We start from the raw sequence: 17,422 nt of genomic DNA, 5'->3' as shown, positions 1-17,422 counted from the left end.
CTTTTTCTTTGTGTAGGCCTTGTGGCCTATTTTTAAGAGGGATTAGCCTCCTGCGTGTCGATTCCCAGCTATCGATCCATTTCTTTGATGGTCTGCTTGAGAGTCGTCTACCATGGGGTTGGCCGTACAGTGCGATGTTTATTTTTTTTTTAATAAGTTTTTTATTTAATAATTTTAAATCGTTAAATGTTTTTTTGATGATAAACAAAATCAGTCGGTACCGCGACTTCTACGTACTTATGTATCAGGACCTTATTTTTTTGTCTGTCTACCAACACGTTATTTCTTTCACCAATAATAATAACTCCCAACACGCGGTCGGGTATTTCGTCTTCACCATGTGAGGCTATATATGTGTGCGCATATTTCTGAACATGCCCATTTTGGACTTAATAATTCGAGCACACACTGCGTACTCCGTGTCCACGTCTTCTATTGTGCCGGTAATTGTATAATGAATGTGGTATAACCACAAGGAGAGAGTTAGACGATTAGACAACTCCGATTTCGATCGACTCGCTCTCGCTTAGTCGGCGATCGGCTACGCGCTGGAAAGGATGTGGAATCTGTGACTCAGCTGGCGGCGAGTTACGATCTGCGTACTACGATTTCCATACAAATATGAACCGGGGTCTTTTGGTTCCCCGCTTTGGATCACGTATCATTTTTGAATGTTCGATACGGGAAAGGTTTAATAAAGAGACTCGCTAGACTCAAGACCTTCTAAAAACAACTATGTCGAGCATATCAATAGAGATCATTAATGGGACCGTTATAAGAAGTGAATGCGGCGATAATTTTATTAAATGAATGTGAAATTCAATGTTTCGCAACCAATGACGCTTTACATAGTATAGAATCTAAATATCTGTAGAATAATGGATACTTCTTGATATTTTCACAAGTGACTCAACAAAAAACAGTGCTTATATGAAAATAAATCATATGCGATCATTAGAGATAATTTAAATTAAAATATTTTGCAACAAATTTTGACAAAAAGAAAACTGAATATTCAGCGTGTATATTACTAATAATGTACCATCGTTATTCAACGTGTAGTGATTTATTATTGATGCAATTTCGTGAAATACTAATTTTTTATTTGGTGTTTTTAAATGTACCAGCTATACGCTCTACTTTTAAACATTGCTCATGGAAGACAGCGCGCTTCTTGAAATGTACTAAAATAATGTATATGGACAAGCATTGTGAAATTAAATATATTAAGAAAATGTGCTTTCCGTTTTGATTCATTTCCTTTTATATTATTTCGAGAAATAAAAATACTTTGTGTTCTGATCCACTCACATATTTATTAACCAACTAGTTTCGGCAACAACCTGTTGCCCTCTTCAGGGTTTCATTTAGTAGTAAATGAAACCCTGAAGAGGGCAACAGGTTGTTGCCGAAACTAGTTGGTTAATAAATATGTGAGTGGATCAGAACACAAAGTATTTTTATTTCTCGAAATAATATATCAATATGATCCACAAAGTTAATACTTTCAATATTCAAAACATCATTTCCTTTTACCTAGACTGAACCATGGAACGCGTAGCTGGATACAACTATCTAGTAAAATGTTAGTTTCTGAACCTTTGCTTTGCAAGTGGGCATCAGACAAGTAACACAAAGTTTCTATATCGGGTTGGAAAATGCAGCAAAAAATTTCTTTAATTTAAGAAATTTCATCCATTTCTATGGTAGATACATACATAGTAACTGAACTGTGTGAACACGAAGAAATTTAATTTTAATTATTATATGTAGAATACATGTATTGCATACAATGACAAATATTTTTGACCTCTAGTTATAAGGCATTGTTTGATCAATGTCTGCTAAAAAGCAAATAAACAAAATTTAGATCATTGCCTTTTTACAAATCGTACAATGTAAAATAGGATTTTTTCAAGGTGCGGTTAGTATGTAAGCTGAAAAGTGTTTCATATGGTAAAATTCTCAATAACCTTGAGATTTGAAATAATTTAATCATACTGATTTTGATCTTATCCGCATGATGCTTAGGGCACTGTATCAAATTGATAAATAATAATTTAATGGTTATTCAAATGAAGGCCAGGTAATCAGTTCTACGCTACACACTCGTATACTATAAAATAATTTTAAATGAATAATGGAGTAAAAAATACTCAAATTTATATTAATATCTCGACCTAGATAAATATAAGTTTGGGAATCTGCATATTTCTTTTATTGATTTATTTCTGACAGGGCTTACGACCTGTCATAGACTGCTTTACATGATTACTTTTTACATGTGTAACATTTATCATTCTACCTATGGTTGACAACAACACTACTTAAATTTTGGATGTTATATTTATACTTAATTTATTTTTATTTTTAAAGGAAGAATCTGCGAAGTCTCTACTTCTTCTAGAGGCTTAGCTCTGCAGGTAGGTTAGGCATGGTAAATGTAAAAAAACACATCTAAAACACCCAAACCAATTAAAAATAAATATTTCTTGAATTTATTTTACACTTGGCGGGAATCGAACCCGCGACGCCAGTTTCTACACAACAGTCGAGCGTCTACTACGGCGCCTGTCTTTGGAACCATCTTGCTCATGATTTTGCGCAAATGCCCTTATATTTATTTTCAGCCCCTTGCAATATCTAGCACGGTAACCAAATGCAGTAACTATTACACTATATCGACGTTTTTCATTACTGAAAATACCCAATAACCCTTTTTTTATTCTTATTTTCATATTGACTCTTTTATTTATTGACTCTTTTATTTTTGACTCTTTTATTTATTGACTCTTTTATTTATTGTCTCTTTTATTTGTTGACTCTTTTCAGATGGTGCTGAAGAGGGGGTAAGCAGGAAACGTCCCCGCGCCCCCGCCGCCCCCCTCCCCCCCAGAGACCCTCCGCAGAGGCTGGACTATGGGGCGCGGGAAGGAGTCAGGCACGACAAAGACGAAGAAGCGAAGGGAGCGGGGGAGGGAGATGACTTCTCTGCTGTAGAGCAAGCGCCTCCTTCGTTCCTCAGCCCATCAGTCCTGGAATATCTTGAACTGGGGAAATCTATTCCAGGTAAGAAAAATTTTTTTTTTTTTTTGACATCTCAACATAGATGAAGAAGATTATCGAAGTCTGGGCATTTAGAGAAATAGAGGGAGACATAATGCTCATGGATACAAATTTTCCTCACAACATTTTAAGTGTGTCCAAAAACTTATTCACAAATCTGGATTATATCCAATTACAGGAGTTATTTTTTTGAGATCTCAACACACATGAAGAAAAATATGTAAGTCTGGACATTTACGGAGCTTACGACCGTCATAGGCTGGTTTAAGTGAGCTTCTTCATCTCACCAATAAATGTCTCTAGTGAAAATTCTAATGATTCAAGCACAATGTGTCGAAATTGGATCATTTATATAGAACTTCCAAGAATATGAGTAGTGTCATTTTAAAGATAAATACTGAACTATGAATATGCTATAAATCCTTGTACATAATAGGCAAGGAGAATTTCTTAATCTTAGGCAACTAATAAATATTATTAACAAAAAAAACTAAAATGGATATATTATGTAAATAGTTTTCACTTTTTTCTTCAGTTGGAATTAATCACAGACAGGAAAAACCTCATTTGTTCACAACATATAATCGACCGGGATTGTTCTCTCGATGAATAAAAACGTGGGTTAACCAAACAGCCATTGTTTCACTGCTTGGTGTGACGATGGTGCTCACAAAAATGTCATCCATACACGAACAGCAAGAATACATCAAATTTGTCCTGAATTTGGATAACTTCTGATAATGAAGCGGAAGAGAAAATTATTAAATGATGTATTACATAGGCACTTTAAAAATAAAGAAACTACATCATTAGATGAAAATAAGCGTCTTTTTGTGGTAACGTGGTTAGTGTCGCGGACTCTTGAGTTAGAGTTTCTCGGTTCGAGCCCACTCTACTACAATTTAATATATATTTCTAATAATGAGCCGCTCAGGCTCACAGAAATAGTATGAAATTGTATTTTATAAATAAAAAAAAAATATATTTCGCCATGTTAACTGATGCCGCTGAGCCAAATAGATATTTGAATATAAACATTGTATAATGAGTACATATATTTAAATAAAATATTATAATTTAACAATGTTTTATTCCGAACGCCATCAAAATTGAGATAACAACACAAAAATTATTGTTTTTAATTTTACATCTATATAGGCCTAACTGAATTTTGTCCGCCTCCATGGTGTAATGGTCAGCACGCTCGACAACCGTACTAGAGAACCCGGGTATAATTCCCAAATATGTATTTTTATTGTTACTTAAATTTTTACTTGCAAAAGCCCTCTGGGCGTTTTTGTGAATAAATAAATAAATAAATATGTGATTTTTACTCTAATATTTATTTCATTCATATTACCTGAAGCGCAGGACTGATCACCTTTATTTCATGTGTAAACGATGATGATTACACTGTTTTTATGTGATGCAATGCTTTATGCACCACTGGGTACGGATAAGGGTTAGAAGAAGATTTGATAGAGTCCAATCACGAATTTAATAAAGAAACAGGGGTAAAAATACTACACACAAATGATAAAGGGTTAAAATTAAATAATATGGAAATGTTTCACATTAGAAAATCCATTAAAAATAACATCCAATTGATAAATAACCAAATAAATTTTCCATACAGCCCTTTATTCGACGTAACATTGAACCGATCAGCTCCTAACTCAACTCCTCCCACTTCCCAGAACCTACCCCCTTCTCTTTGAATCCTAATATAGTTTCCAACCTGCGTATATTTATATTACATTTTTTACTTTATTATTTAGTTTCCCAAAAGCATGGTGGGACTAACAACTCGCTCTGCATGTTTTGCATGTGTAGTGATAGTGTATGTGAATAGTACTAAGTGGGTGTGGTGTAGTGTTGTTCGCATGATTGTTAAATTGTAGTGTATGTCCTGACGAAGAGACGGGTACGTCTCGAAACCGGTAGACAGAAGTAGTCGGTGAGTGGTTATTTACTAACATTACTAATATCAAAGTTTAACTTTTGTACTGAATTTTTTATACTAAAATAGCAACTTAGTTTTGATTTTAGGTAAGACCATGACTAAACTTATGATTCAATAGCAAGAAAACCAGTATGCTAATTCAAGATTTCTAGGTAAAGATGTTCCAAGAATGATCTAAAAAAAGTATTTTTTGCTTGAGATCTCCGCTGGTAAATCACAGATTCAAGATTCATACGGAATGCGACATTTGGCCTTTGAATTCATTTAAATTAAATTAAATATGCTAATTCTAAGATTTATTTGTGGATTTTCTTATGCTGTTCAACATAATCTTCATTGTATTTTTATATCTTCTATTTAACTGCGTAGGATAGGAGATATGTAAAATATACTTTGATTAAAAACTAATTTATTATTTGATTTTATTTATTTCTTTAGCATATATGCATTTAGAAGAATTTTTTACTGAAAGTGAGCAGTCTAATGAATCGAACATATAAATCTTTATAAATAAAAAAGTAAATTTGAGCTTATTCAAAACCTCGAATCTCTTAAAATAATTAAGTGATTGCTTTAAATTTTTATTGCATTCCAATACGTGTCTGTTTTTATGTCCACATTTTTTTAACCTGTGACTTGCTTATGACGGACATCCTCCTTCTTGACATTTTCTGTCACTTTTCATTGTCAATGTGTTTGACTGTATTATTGGTTTAAGATTTGCAATATTTACATTGCTTCGCAAGGATTAAGAATTAAACATAATTTGTTATATTATAAGAATTGTGTGCTTTCTTTTTATTTAACCTCACTGAGCCATATCACGCGTAACCGGGTATAGATAAAATAAGCACTCAAGAAAAAAATAAACAAAACAAACAATGAAATCATAACTTCTTTCGAACTTTAGAACAAATCTCTTTGTTTCATTCATTCATTCAGCAGTCACTGTGACATATATCCATTTTTAAAATCTAGATAAATTTTAATCATAATAAGAAATAGTGGTTTTACAAACTTAAACTTAAATTCAAAAAGAAATCTCTTCATCCTTAAAAGGCTTTCAGACTCAAGTCAAAATTCCTTTTGTATAGATTGTTAGGTGTAAACATGTTTATTGTAAAAATTAATTAAATTTTAAATAAATAAAAAAATAAAAATTTGAATCAATTATACATCTTTCTTTGTTTATCTTTTCATTAGGAATAGCTGAATTTTGTTGAATCTTTTTTTAAATTAAATATTTAATTGGTGCGTTTTGTAATGGTACATACATGTAATTCTATCAACTCGACCGAACCACAGCAGTCTTTAAAAAAATCCCTTACTCAATGCTTTATGAATGTTATTTATTTTTAACATTTATAGTTACACATATCCATGACTTTATTACTGACGCTAAATTCTATATTTCGTGTAGCTTATTCTTGTAAAAAGCATGTGGGCGTATATGTGAGTTAAATTAGCAAATAAATATATGTTTACATATCAAAACTCATGAGACAAGACACAACCTTCAACCCCGGATAAATCTAAATAACTCATTTCAAACAACACACACGTGATTATTATACATCACACATAAAACCACAAAATCATATAACAGGGGTGGCCAAACTTTTCTTCTCTACTGCAGATTTGTTTTTTTTTTTTAATAATAAGCGACGGTCTGTTAAAATATTAGGTTTGAAGTTGTCAATGTCATTTAAAGTAAAAAAAAAAAAAAAAAATGCATTGAAAATACAAATTCAGTATCAAGATATCTTGATAAGAGATAATAATTATTTCTTCTTTCAAAATTAATTTCTTTTAATATAAAAAAAAAACTGCATATAAATAAACAACTGTGTTAGTATTAAAAAGAAACGTTACTTAAAAATTTCAAAGCAATCTTTGAATAACTTTAAAGATGAGTTTTTAGAATTTTTAGAATGTTATTTATTATTATTTATTACATTATAGTATTACAAAATATAATTGTATATCACGAGCTAAGTTATTGAAAAGTTATTACGGATACAGGATGAATAAAATTATTTCAAATTCCTTTTTACTAACTTTGCACTACTTTTTACTTTCAACTTTTACATGAGAATGGAAATCAATAAAGGAATATGTTTCACAACATTTTTGTGTGTCCAAATGATTGTTCACAAATCTGGGTTTAAAAAAAATGGGTCTCCGCTAAATAAAAGCTTTCCTCGTCCAACCATAGTGTATACATCACATGTACAGTGTCATGAGATTAATGATATATGTAGGAGTTCAAAAATTTGAGTAGTGTGGTTGTCAATGGTTGTCATGGTTACAATGATCGGGTTGTGGTCCCGTGGTTAGTGTCGTGGACTCTTAAGTCAGAGTTTCTCGGTTCGAAACCTTCTACCGCAATTTGAAATATTTATGAAAATAATAAAAACACAATTTTTTCTCTTTCTTTAAAGAAAGAATGTTGAACGCGTGTAAAGCGTTCACTTAACCAGCCTATGATTTCTTCTTTAGTTTGCTTTACTCAGCACATTCTTCTTCAGTATTTTTATATTGGGATGTTATAAATGTGAATATACTCGTATTTCACAGTAAATACATTTTTTGACATATGATTATTATTTTATTGTAAACATCCGCTTCTTAAGTGTAATAAAACATCAAATTCGTCAAGTAAAACGTCCAGTTTCATTTGATAAACATCCATTTTGAATTGTAAGGCGCTTAATTTGGTTTGTAAAATGTCAAATTTGAAGTGAAAAACCTGTATCAGAGGAAGCTCTAGAAATATGGTATTCCATATTTTTAAAAAGCTTTTCATTACTCAGTAGTGTTTAAAAATCAGACAGACGGGCGACTAAGAATGGTAACGGGGTCGACGCTTTGGCCATCCCTGATTCATGTAATACGTGTGTATTCACATTACATATACATTTCCACAATACCGAAACGCGCCTTCTTATTGTATATTCCAAGGACTTAGCGTAGTCAAAAACTCACTCCGGTCACGCGAGGTTACAGTAAGAAGAGGACGAGATCTGATCATGCTTGTATAAGTCATTGTGTATGTATATGTTTTTTACACTCATGTATAAGTATGCGGTATTTGATTACTGTTTACATGAAATATCAATATTTTTCATAACATTTTGCATTTACGTATTAAGTAAATTTTCATTTGAGCAATGTATTAGAGAAATAGTCTTACTCCAACTGAGATGGTTTTAAAATATTTAAAGAAAAAAAATAATCAAAGACAAAAGTAATAAAATATTTTTTTATTTAATTTATTTAACAGTTATTATATTTATTATAAGCACGCTACGCTACAATGCTGGAGGTCCCGGGTTCGATTCCCGAGAGTGTCAAAATAAATATTAGTGAGTTTTCAGTATTTATTATTTATTTTAATATGATCCAGGACTGGTAACTGAAGCAGAAGGCTCATCATGTTTTTAGTGATTAAGATAACACTGCTTCTATACGATGCAGTGCCCTATGCACCATCGGGTGCGGATAAGGGTTAGGTAAGGTATTTATTAAGAATATTTATTAAATATTTTAAATACACACATTTTATGAAGGTTTCTGCTAGTATTTATTTATTTTTTATTTTAATAAAAGATATCAACGAAACACGAAAGTGTAAATATGATTTTCGAAAGTACAAGTATGGTTTGTCAATCATAGGTAGAATGACGAATATTACACGTATAAATAAAGTGATCACTTAAATAAGCCTATGGCTGGTCTTGAGCCCAGTAAATGTCCACATATTCATATTGTTCTTCATCTGTTGAGATTTAAATACCAAATGAAGCATCCCACCAGTCTAATGATACCTGTAAGGACGAAACCCAATTACTGCACAAATAAAATAAACGGAGATCTCAACAGATGTGTGAATAAGATTATGGAAGTCTGGATTTTTACAGAACTGTCATAGGCTAGTTTAAGCGATCACGTTACACACGTGTAACATTCACCATTATACCCATGATTGCCTACCACTTTACTAAAATTTTCGAATTCATATACTCGGATATAATATATCGTATAATTGACACTTTCTTTCATATGTGAATTATTGGCAGCAGTTATTTCAGGATTTCAAGTTGAATTCAATATGCTGGAATGCTAACAATGGAAAAAAGCTATTTAGTCGTCGTTTATTTCTATGTATTAATTAATACATTATTGAAAGATTATCTTAATTAAATATTCAATAAACTTAAAAAGTCATATTATTTTTTGACATCTCACCAAAGACTAAGAAGAATATGGAAGTCTGGGCATTTACGGGGCTGACGGCCATCGGCTGGTTTAAGTGATCACTTTACACACGTGTAACATTCACCAATTCTACCCATTATTGACAACCATACTACTCAAATTCTTGGAAGTTCTATGTATGATATATGAACCAATTACGAAACTTTATAACATGAAAAATAACTCCTTTAATTGGAAATTATCCAGATATGTGAACAAGTATTTGCACACACATAAGAATGATAAAATTATATTATTATTCACCAAGTATGAACGACCTTATAATACTATTCCCTACTCTTCCTTTCATTAAATTTGCCTTCCTGTTTAATCGTGAACGGTGGTATATTCGTTTGAGATACCATAATAATATAGTAATATCCATTTTGTATTACTTAAAGCGTTTTTTTTCTTTTATAAACTTGAGAGATAAATTATTTATTAACTAGAATTTACAAATTACTCTGAGCATTAGAATAAAAAAAAACGTTGTTGAAGGCAAATAAACCACTTGATAATCAAAATGAACATCAATTATGTCGACAGAGCAGCTTACTCAATGTGTTCAAATAAAATATATGATCGCAATAAATGTTGTGAATTTTATACGCTTTAAATCATTTTTTATTTCTTAACCCGGATTTCTCTAATATCTAGTTCGAGTAGTTTCAACACGTTAATAAAATATATTTAAAATAATTATTAACCTGCGAAGATTATTTGAGACTTTTTCTTCTTCTTTTATTTTATTATATTTATTCAATATTACCATGGACTGGTACCTGAAGTGGAGGGCTAATCACCTTTCCTTCATGTGTAAACGATCAAGATAACACTGCGTTTATATGACACAGTGCCCTATGCACCATTGGGGTGCGGACAAGGGTTTATTATTTTTTTTATTATATTCTTTCATTTAATTTATTTTTAAAAAACATAATACATGCATACATTTATGAATTCAAATATATTTAGTTAATATTCTCAATATTATTAATATTTAAAGCATTTACTTTGTGGCTAGCCATTTTGACTTATTTATTTATTTACAAAAATGTAAGTAATATTAGTATATAACCACTCAACATTTTTTTTCTCAGAGACCCACCAAACCACCTTGTGTCTTGTCGATGGAGTTTTTTTAACAATACATATTTTTGATTTTTTTTATCTATTTTAACATTTAACGTAAATTATGACACATTTAAAATAATGATAAATAAAAATTTGGCCTATATTTTGGTTTTCCCTCCCATTTCCGCCTTATAAGGTTATTTAATTAAGTCAAATTATATTCTCTCAATTACAGGACGACCGGGAACTGATTATCCTATCTTGGGAGAGGTTCCTTACACTAATTTCTACTGTGACGAGCAGCCCTATCCTGGCTTCTTTGCTGATCCTGAGACGAGATGTCAAGGTACCAATTTGATACTTTATATTTAACTAACTCACTAAATAACACAGAGTTAGAAACTCTGAAATAAGAAAAATCGGCGATGTCGAAGATTTTGTGCGATGGGGAAGAGAAGACGTTTCTGGAGAAATCATGTAGGAAGAGCAAGTTCGGATCGAGTGGTGAGGATAGCAGCAGACAGCAGTATAAGAGGTAACAGACCCCAAGGAAGACCACCTAAACGTTGGAAGACAGCTGGTCTTCCACCTCCCAGGAGCGGACTCCAAGAATTACAGGACACAGTCCTTACTAAAAAGAAAAAGAAGATGACTAAATAACACGCCGTTTTGACGCAGAGGTAGGCAGAAAAAAAGGGGGTGACCAAAAATTTTAGTAGTGTTGTCAATCATGGTTAGAATGGTGAATATTACACGTGTGTACACGTATCACTTAATCAGTCTATGACAGGTCATAAGCCCTGTAAATACCTAGAATTCCGTATTCCTCTTCATCTTTGTTGAGATGTCAAAATAAAATAAAGGTGTATTAGAATTGCACACACATTTGGGCTCTCAAGAAAATTTTTAATCGTTGTAATATGCTCTTTGGCTATTAAGTTTGCTGATTACTGCTCTAACGCAAGAGTTTCTGCGAAATAATGTGTAGGTAATCTAACAATACTCATAAGACTAAATAATCATAAGAAAACACGACATGAAGTTCTTCTTCATCTATGTTGAAAAGTCGAATATATAATAATTATTTGTTATTTTTTCGAAGTCAGTCGTTTTTACATTTCAGTTTTAATGTGGAATGAATAAAAAATATTTATGATGTAAGTAATATTTTATTGCCATGTGGGTTTCAAGCCATTAAAACATTTTTGTAAAGTGTTTATTGTCGGTAAATATTGAGTAATATTTCTAGTACCTGTTTAGGAGCCATTATAGTAAAATATTACAATAATTATAGAAAAATACTACAAAAAATATAGAGATTAAACCAGCATTCAACAATTTTACTCGTTTATGCCAAGTATTGAATTCATTTATGTATATTGCTATAATATAACCAAAAAAATCCACATAACCAATACGTGTTTATATAGTATAATACAATACAAATAATGACGATGACCATGCGAAAGGTATGAGATCAAATGTGAAATAAAAAAATGGTAGAAATTGGACATTCGATCCAATATTGTAACTTTTTTTGGTTTTTCTTTAGAGCTGAGATACATATCATAGTAGCACAGGAGAAAGTGACCAAATAACAAAACGTAAAATGTTCAGGAGTGCCACTTTTACTTGGAAAGAAAATAAACATCAATGCAGTTAGTCATTTTTAACAAGTCAATATATTATACTTCCAAGTTTAAAATCCTTTGGGATTTTTTCATGGCAATATTAAGCTAGTAAGATATCAAATAGTCAATGATCACGTTTTTGTAAAAAATGCACTTGGTGTCTTTCTCCTGTATGCGATACGATGTATTGTATTTTGTAATACTATGCAGTTTGCAACTGGTGACCCTGGTTATTTTCGAAATAAATATCTTCTTCTTTTGTCACAATCTTGTGGATTGGTCTGCAGTAACAAATAACACCTCCTTCGCCATTCCGGTATATTTTGCCAAACCTTCAGCTTTTCATACGTCGAACTGCCCATGTCCTCGGTTAAGTCGCAAAGATATTTGCGGCACATATACAATTCAGATATTTCATATTATTGTAGAGATTATCCTGATTTAAATCAATAGATTTCTTTACAAACGTGTGGCCATCCTACCAAAACTGAACTGTAAATGTTATATCAATTAGAAGGTCATACAGACTTTGAATGTAAAATAAACATGACATGTGGGTGAACTTATCTGAATAAGATTAATGTAAGAATGTATGCCTATCACTTCATGCACTCTTAGATATAAGATCAACGTGAATTGCACGTTACTGGATTATATTACAGTATTTTATACTTGCAAAATTAGTATAAACATTATTTCAAAAACCTATATTATATATTTATATATATATATATATATATATATATATATATATATATATATATATATATATATATATATATATATATATATATATATATACATATATATATATATATATATATATATATATATATATATATATATATATATATATATATATATATATATATATATATATATATATATATATATATATATATATATATATATATATATATATATATATATATATATATATATATATATATATATATATAATATATATATATATATATATATATATATATATATATATATATATATATATATATATATATATATATATATATATATATATATATATATATATATATATATATATATATATTTATGAAATAATAAAGTTATCGTTTAGGTATATACACATTGTTGTATTGATCTGGCTGAACGTATGTAGGTAAAGGTTGACCGTGTGAATGAAGCTAGGTCGCTGATTATGTAAATCTGTTTTCTTTAGAATTGAACGAATGCCACAAAATATCGTAAAGTGTAGGAAAAAACTTACTCTAAGCTCTGGTACTGCTAAGAATTGTATTTATAATCCTTGAGTCCTTGGCCTTTGTTTGAGAGTGGTCGTAAATTGTGTTCTCAAATTCGCAACAAATGGCCTCTTTATTTTAAAATGAACGATTTTCTATTCGAATTGGAAGTCCTATTCGGCTTCCATTCAATATGGCTCCTTTTTGCTGGGAATCTTTTCAAGTTATAATATACGCATTAATTTACGCCATATCAGTATCAAAATGCTGTTAAAAAATAATTAAATTTTGTAAATAATTGATATAATATTGTTTGTAAATTTATTTTTTTAGTATTTTACATGAAATATACACACACATACAAAAATTTCTATATAAGACATTTAAAAGTTTTTTTTCTACTACCCACGCGATTCGTTTTTATTTTTCACACAAAGTAAAGAATCTTAGTCATGACTATTGCTTATTACAATTTCGAAGGTTAATTGATTTTTTAATTTTTAATTTGTTAGAAATCAATTAATCTTTTAATTTTTTAAAATCTAAATGAACCATATTTTTCTTTATTGTACCGCATACCCATTGTTAAACATTAGGTTTTTTCTTGAACAATTGATTTCCTAAAATACATTACACCATTAAGAAATTTTTATTGTGAGAAAAATAGTTCCAATAGTTATATTAATAACCATTTATAACCATTTTTAAGGTCAAAATGTGTTTTGAATCATGATTAGATTTTTAGCCATGTACATTTCAAGTTTAATTACATTTTTTACTATATTGAATATTAAAATAATATAAGGGAAATGCGAAAGAATTCTTAACATGTGAAATAATTTAAAACTAACAATTCTAAATTAAAAGTTTATTGCTGCCTTTGAACGATCAATATTTTGAGACTATTTTATCCGACAATAATTTTTAGTAATCTGTTTTAACGTATATTGCTCTATATTTTCTACAAACAGCACAATTAATTTTTTGTTAGGTAGGTACTTAAAATATAACCAAAACTACAACAAAACCTGTCAAAATAGCCTGCAAACGTCAAACGCAATTATTTTTTCTACAATTATATTTATTTATTTATTTAAATTTACATGTACAAGACGGCAAAGCCAATGACAATGTACAAACATTCATATTAATATTTTTATATATATGAAATAAAACCTACTAAAAAAAGAAAAATCACAATATAGAAAAAAAACACCAACTTACATCATGTTATATCGCTCACTCCTTTCAACAACGTCATAAAAAAAACTTGATTTTTCAGGAGATCGTTTTTAAAGTTTAGAAATATAAAACAATGTATTAAAAATAAAAATCAAGCCAATCATTAAACTTTTTACTGTGCAACAGATCTTTTTAGGTAAAACCAGAATGTTTTTTCTCCATTTGAAAAATAATTAGTTTATTAAAAAAAAAATAATTAAACAATACCTTTTCTTCAAAATGCAAAAATAAAACTTTCTGCCCTGTACATAGCAGGTAAATATTGAGTTAAAAATATGCCGCTTTTGCTGGGACATACATTTTCTGGGCATTCCGAAAAGACGCACAACTGAAAATTTACGATTTTCTATTTATGATGTTGTTGAAAGGAGTGAGCGATATGATATATTAATCATAGAGCAATTTTATACGTCTGCAACTCGCTACAATGTGTTTTTTGGTGTTGTTCATATTCACTTATTAACTTTTGTTTTCAGGTTGGCATTACTGCGATATCGATGGCAGGCAAGCAACCTTCCTGTGTCCGAACGGCACACAATTCTCCCAGTCTGTGTTTGTCTGCGATTGGTGGTTCAATGTCCGGTGTGAGCTCTCTGAGAAGCTTTACTTCCTGAATGATCGTCTCTACAGGAGACCAACCGTAGAGCCGACCAAACCCCATCGATACATCACCAAGGATCTCCTAGAAAATATATTCTCTAGGAAATAAAACACTCCTTTTTTGGATACCTCGACTTCATGATTTTCGTTAAATAAATTAGTTTTAATAAGAAAAAAATCCACCTCTGATTTTCGAACATCATGATGTTATGATTATATAAACAGTAAGATTTTAAACAATAATGGAGTAAAAATATGCAATAAATGTCTCAAAGACTTATTTAACTGAAACATCTAAATAAAGAAGAAAAATGAAAAGTACATTTACATTTCAAATATTGTACATAAAATGTTACCAGAATGCATTGAAAACTAAGAAATAAATACATTTAATAATACGAAAAAAGATATTGTTGGCTGCAAAAAAACGTATCTTGTAAAAACTAAAGAATTATAATTATAATTATTTATATTCTCTGTAAATTATAGGTTATTGCTTTATGTTTTCGAGTGGTATTAATTTCAGAACTCGTAACTAATATATGATTTTTCCAATTTGACATTGAAAGTGAGACATTTTTGATTATTATTATTTTTGTACTTATTTCACAGAATGTATTGCTTTAAAAACTGTATAATCGATTTTAATAATTGCATAGCTTATGTAAAATTTGTCCAAACGTAGAGAGTTGGTTAGTTAGGTGAGTAACAAGTTATGTTGAATAAAAATAATTATACAATTCACACTCTTAAATCTTCCTGCATAGATAATTTGATAAGACGATGTAAATTTTGAAACACATAGAACTTTAAGGAACTATTATTTTAATTGATTAAATCTTGTTCTAATTGATTGCCTAATTTCACGTATCTTACAGAATTATTATTGTTAATAAACATTGCTAATATTTTATGTAATATATGGTGTATCGATAATATCTACATAAACTTTTATTCCTAATTTTAAAACATACGAAAAAAATTGAAAATCCTTGGTTGATTGCCATAATTCTTTATATATGATAGTCGTTAGTTAGTTGTATTTATTTGTTAAAATACATATCAATCAATGCAATCAAGTGCAATCAATCTTCCCTGCTATTTATTTTAATAGTTTATTTGAAGCAACCAACTTTATTCATAGATTCATCGAAATGGAAACATTCTCTTAAAAAGTAGACATCTATCACATACCCCTCTTTAGCTGTTTACAGTCAATATTGTCCTTTTTAGCTTTTAAAAAATACTTGTTTTTTTTTTAAATTATTCTTATTAAATCTATGATAATTTGGTCATCACTTTTTTAGTGATTCATACTTGTATGTTAAAAATTAAGTATGATTAAAAATACATGATGGTGTAATTGAAATTATTCGTATTTTACCCAAAATAATATTTTTTATCAATGTTTTGCGATATTGGCATACATTTTGTGATTAATAAAAATCTTACTTTTTTGTTGTTGTGAAAATCCAATACGGAGTTTTAAATAATTTCAACTACTCTTCTGCTTTTATTTAGGATACGATAAACGTTTCATAAGTACCTACGTGATAGATCGTGCTTTAGTTTTATAAATATAACCCATACATTATAATATATGTATGTATGTATGCGCCTATTTATATTTAAAAATAATAAAAAATATAAATGAAAACGTGTAATTATTATTTATGAAAAAAAAATGGTTGTAGCACTATTTCTATGTTAAAACCTATGTTTTAACTTTGATAAACGTATTTACTCATTTGTAATAAATTATATTATAAACTTATTAATACCTTCGTTTATATCAAAACATTTAGCAAAAATTTTTGGTCATTCACATATTTAAAATTTAGAAAAATATTTAAATACAAGTATTAAAAGCTTTTATTTTCTTCTGTCCTCGATTATCAAAATCATCTACTTTAAAATTCAATAACAACCTTAAAATCCTATTCCAGGCTTCTTCATTCTTATTCATATTTATTTTGATGTCAATATAAAAAACTCCTATATGGACAATCCTAGATTTTAAGAAATGGACAATCAAAGATTTGATAAGTATGCTTATAATAAATATTATATGGTATTATAACGTTTAAACACACTGATATGCACATTATTTTATGTTTTTATCGGTCAGCCTTTTCAGAAAAAAGATCTTTTTTACTACCTAAAATATACACCGTAATTACAAATAAAAAATGTTTACATGGATGACCTTTTTTTAAAGAAAACAGAAATTATTTTTAATTTCAAGGCGACACCTACCGATGAATTCTGTAAACTCGTACCTTGTTAGACAGGAGGATGTGATACACCGTATACATTTACTGATAGAACCTTTTCAATAGAATTTGATATAAGAAACACGCAAAAGATGG

General features: G+C 29.7%; 1 protein-coding gene across 1 annotated transcript in view; it reads left to right on the top strand.

Annotated features, from left to right (window-relative positions):
- LOC148306950 (uncharacterized) overlaps nt 1-16,645 on the top strand; it is a 55,974-nt gene extending 39,329 nt beyond the window's left edge. Inside the window, exons 2-4 of the mRNA XM_088264177.1 lie at nt 2,833-3,069; nt 10,596-10,706; nt 14,930-16,645. Coding sequence (XP_088120303.1) covers nt 2,833-3,069; nt 10,596-10,706; nt 14,930-15,162 — 581 coding nt within the window. The 3' untranslated portion in view covers nt 15,163-16,645. The remainder of the gene's footprint in view (nt 1-2,832; nt 3,070-10,595; nt 10,707-14,929) is intronic.
- Nucleotides 16,646-17,422: the final 777 nt, after the last annotated feature.

The sequence above is a fragment of the Brachycentrus maculatus genome, unplaced genomic scaffold, assembly GCF_059751285.1.
Source record: "Brachycentrus maculatus isolate JH-2025_06_01 unplaced genomic scaffold, ASM5975128v1 h1tg000218l, whole genome shotgun sequence".
Taxonomy (NCBI): Eukaryota; Metazoa; Arthropoda; class Insecta; order Trichoptera; family Brachycentridae; genus Brachycentrus; species Brachycentrus maculatus.
This window is presented reverse-complemented; position numbering and strand designations above follow the sequence as displayed.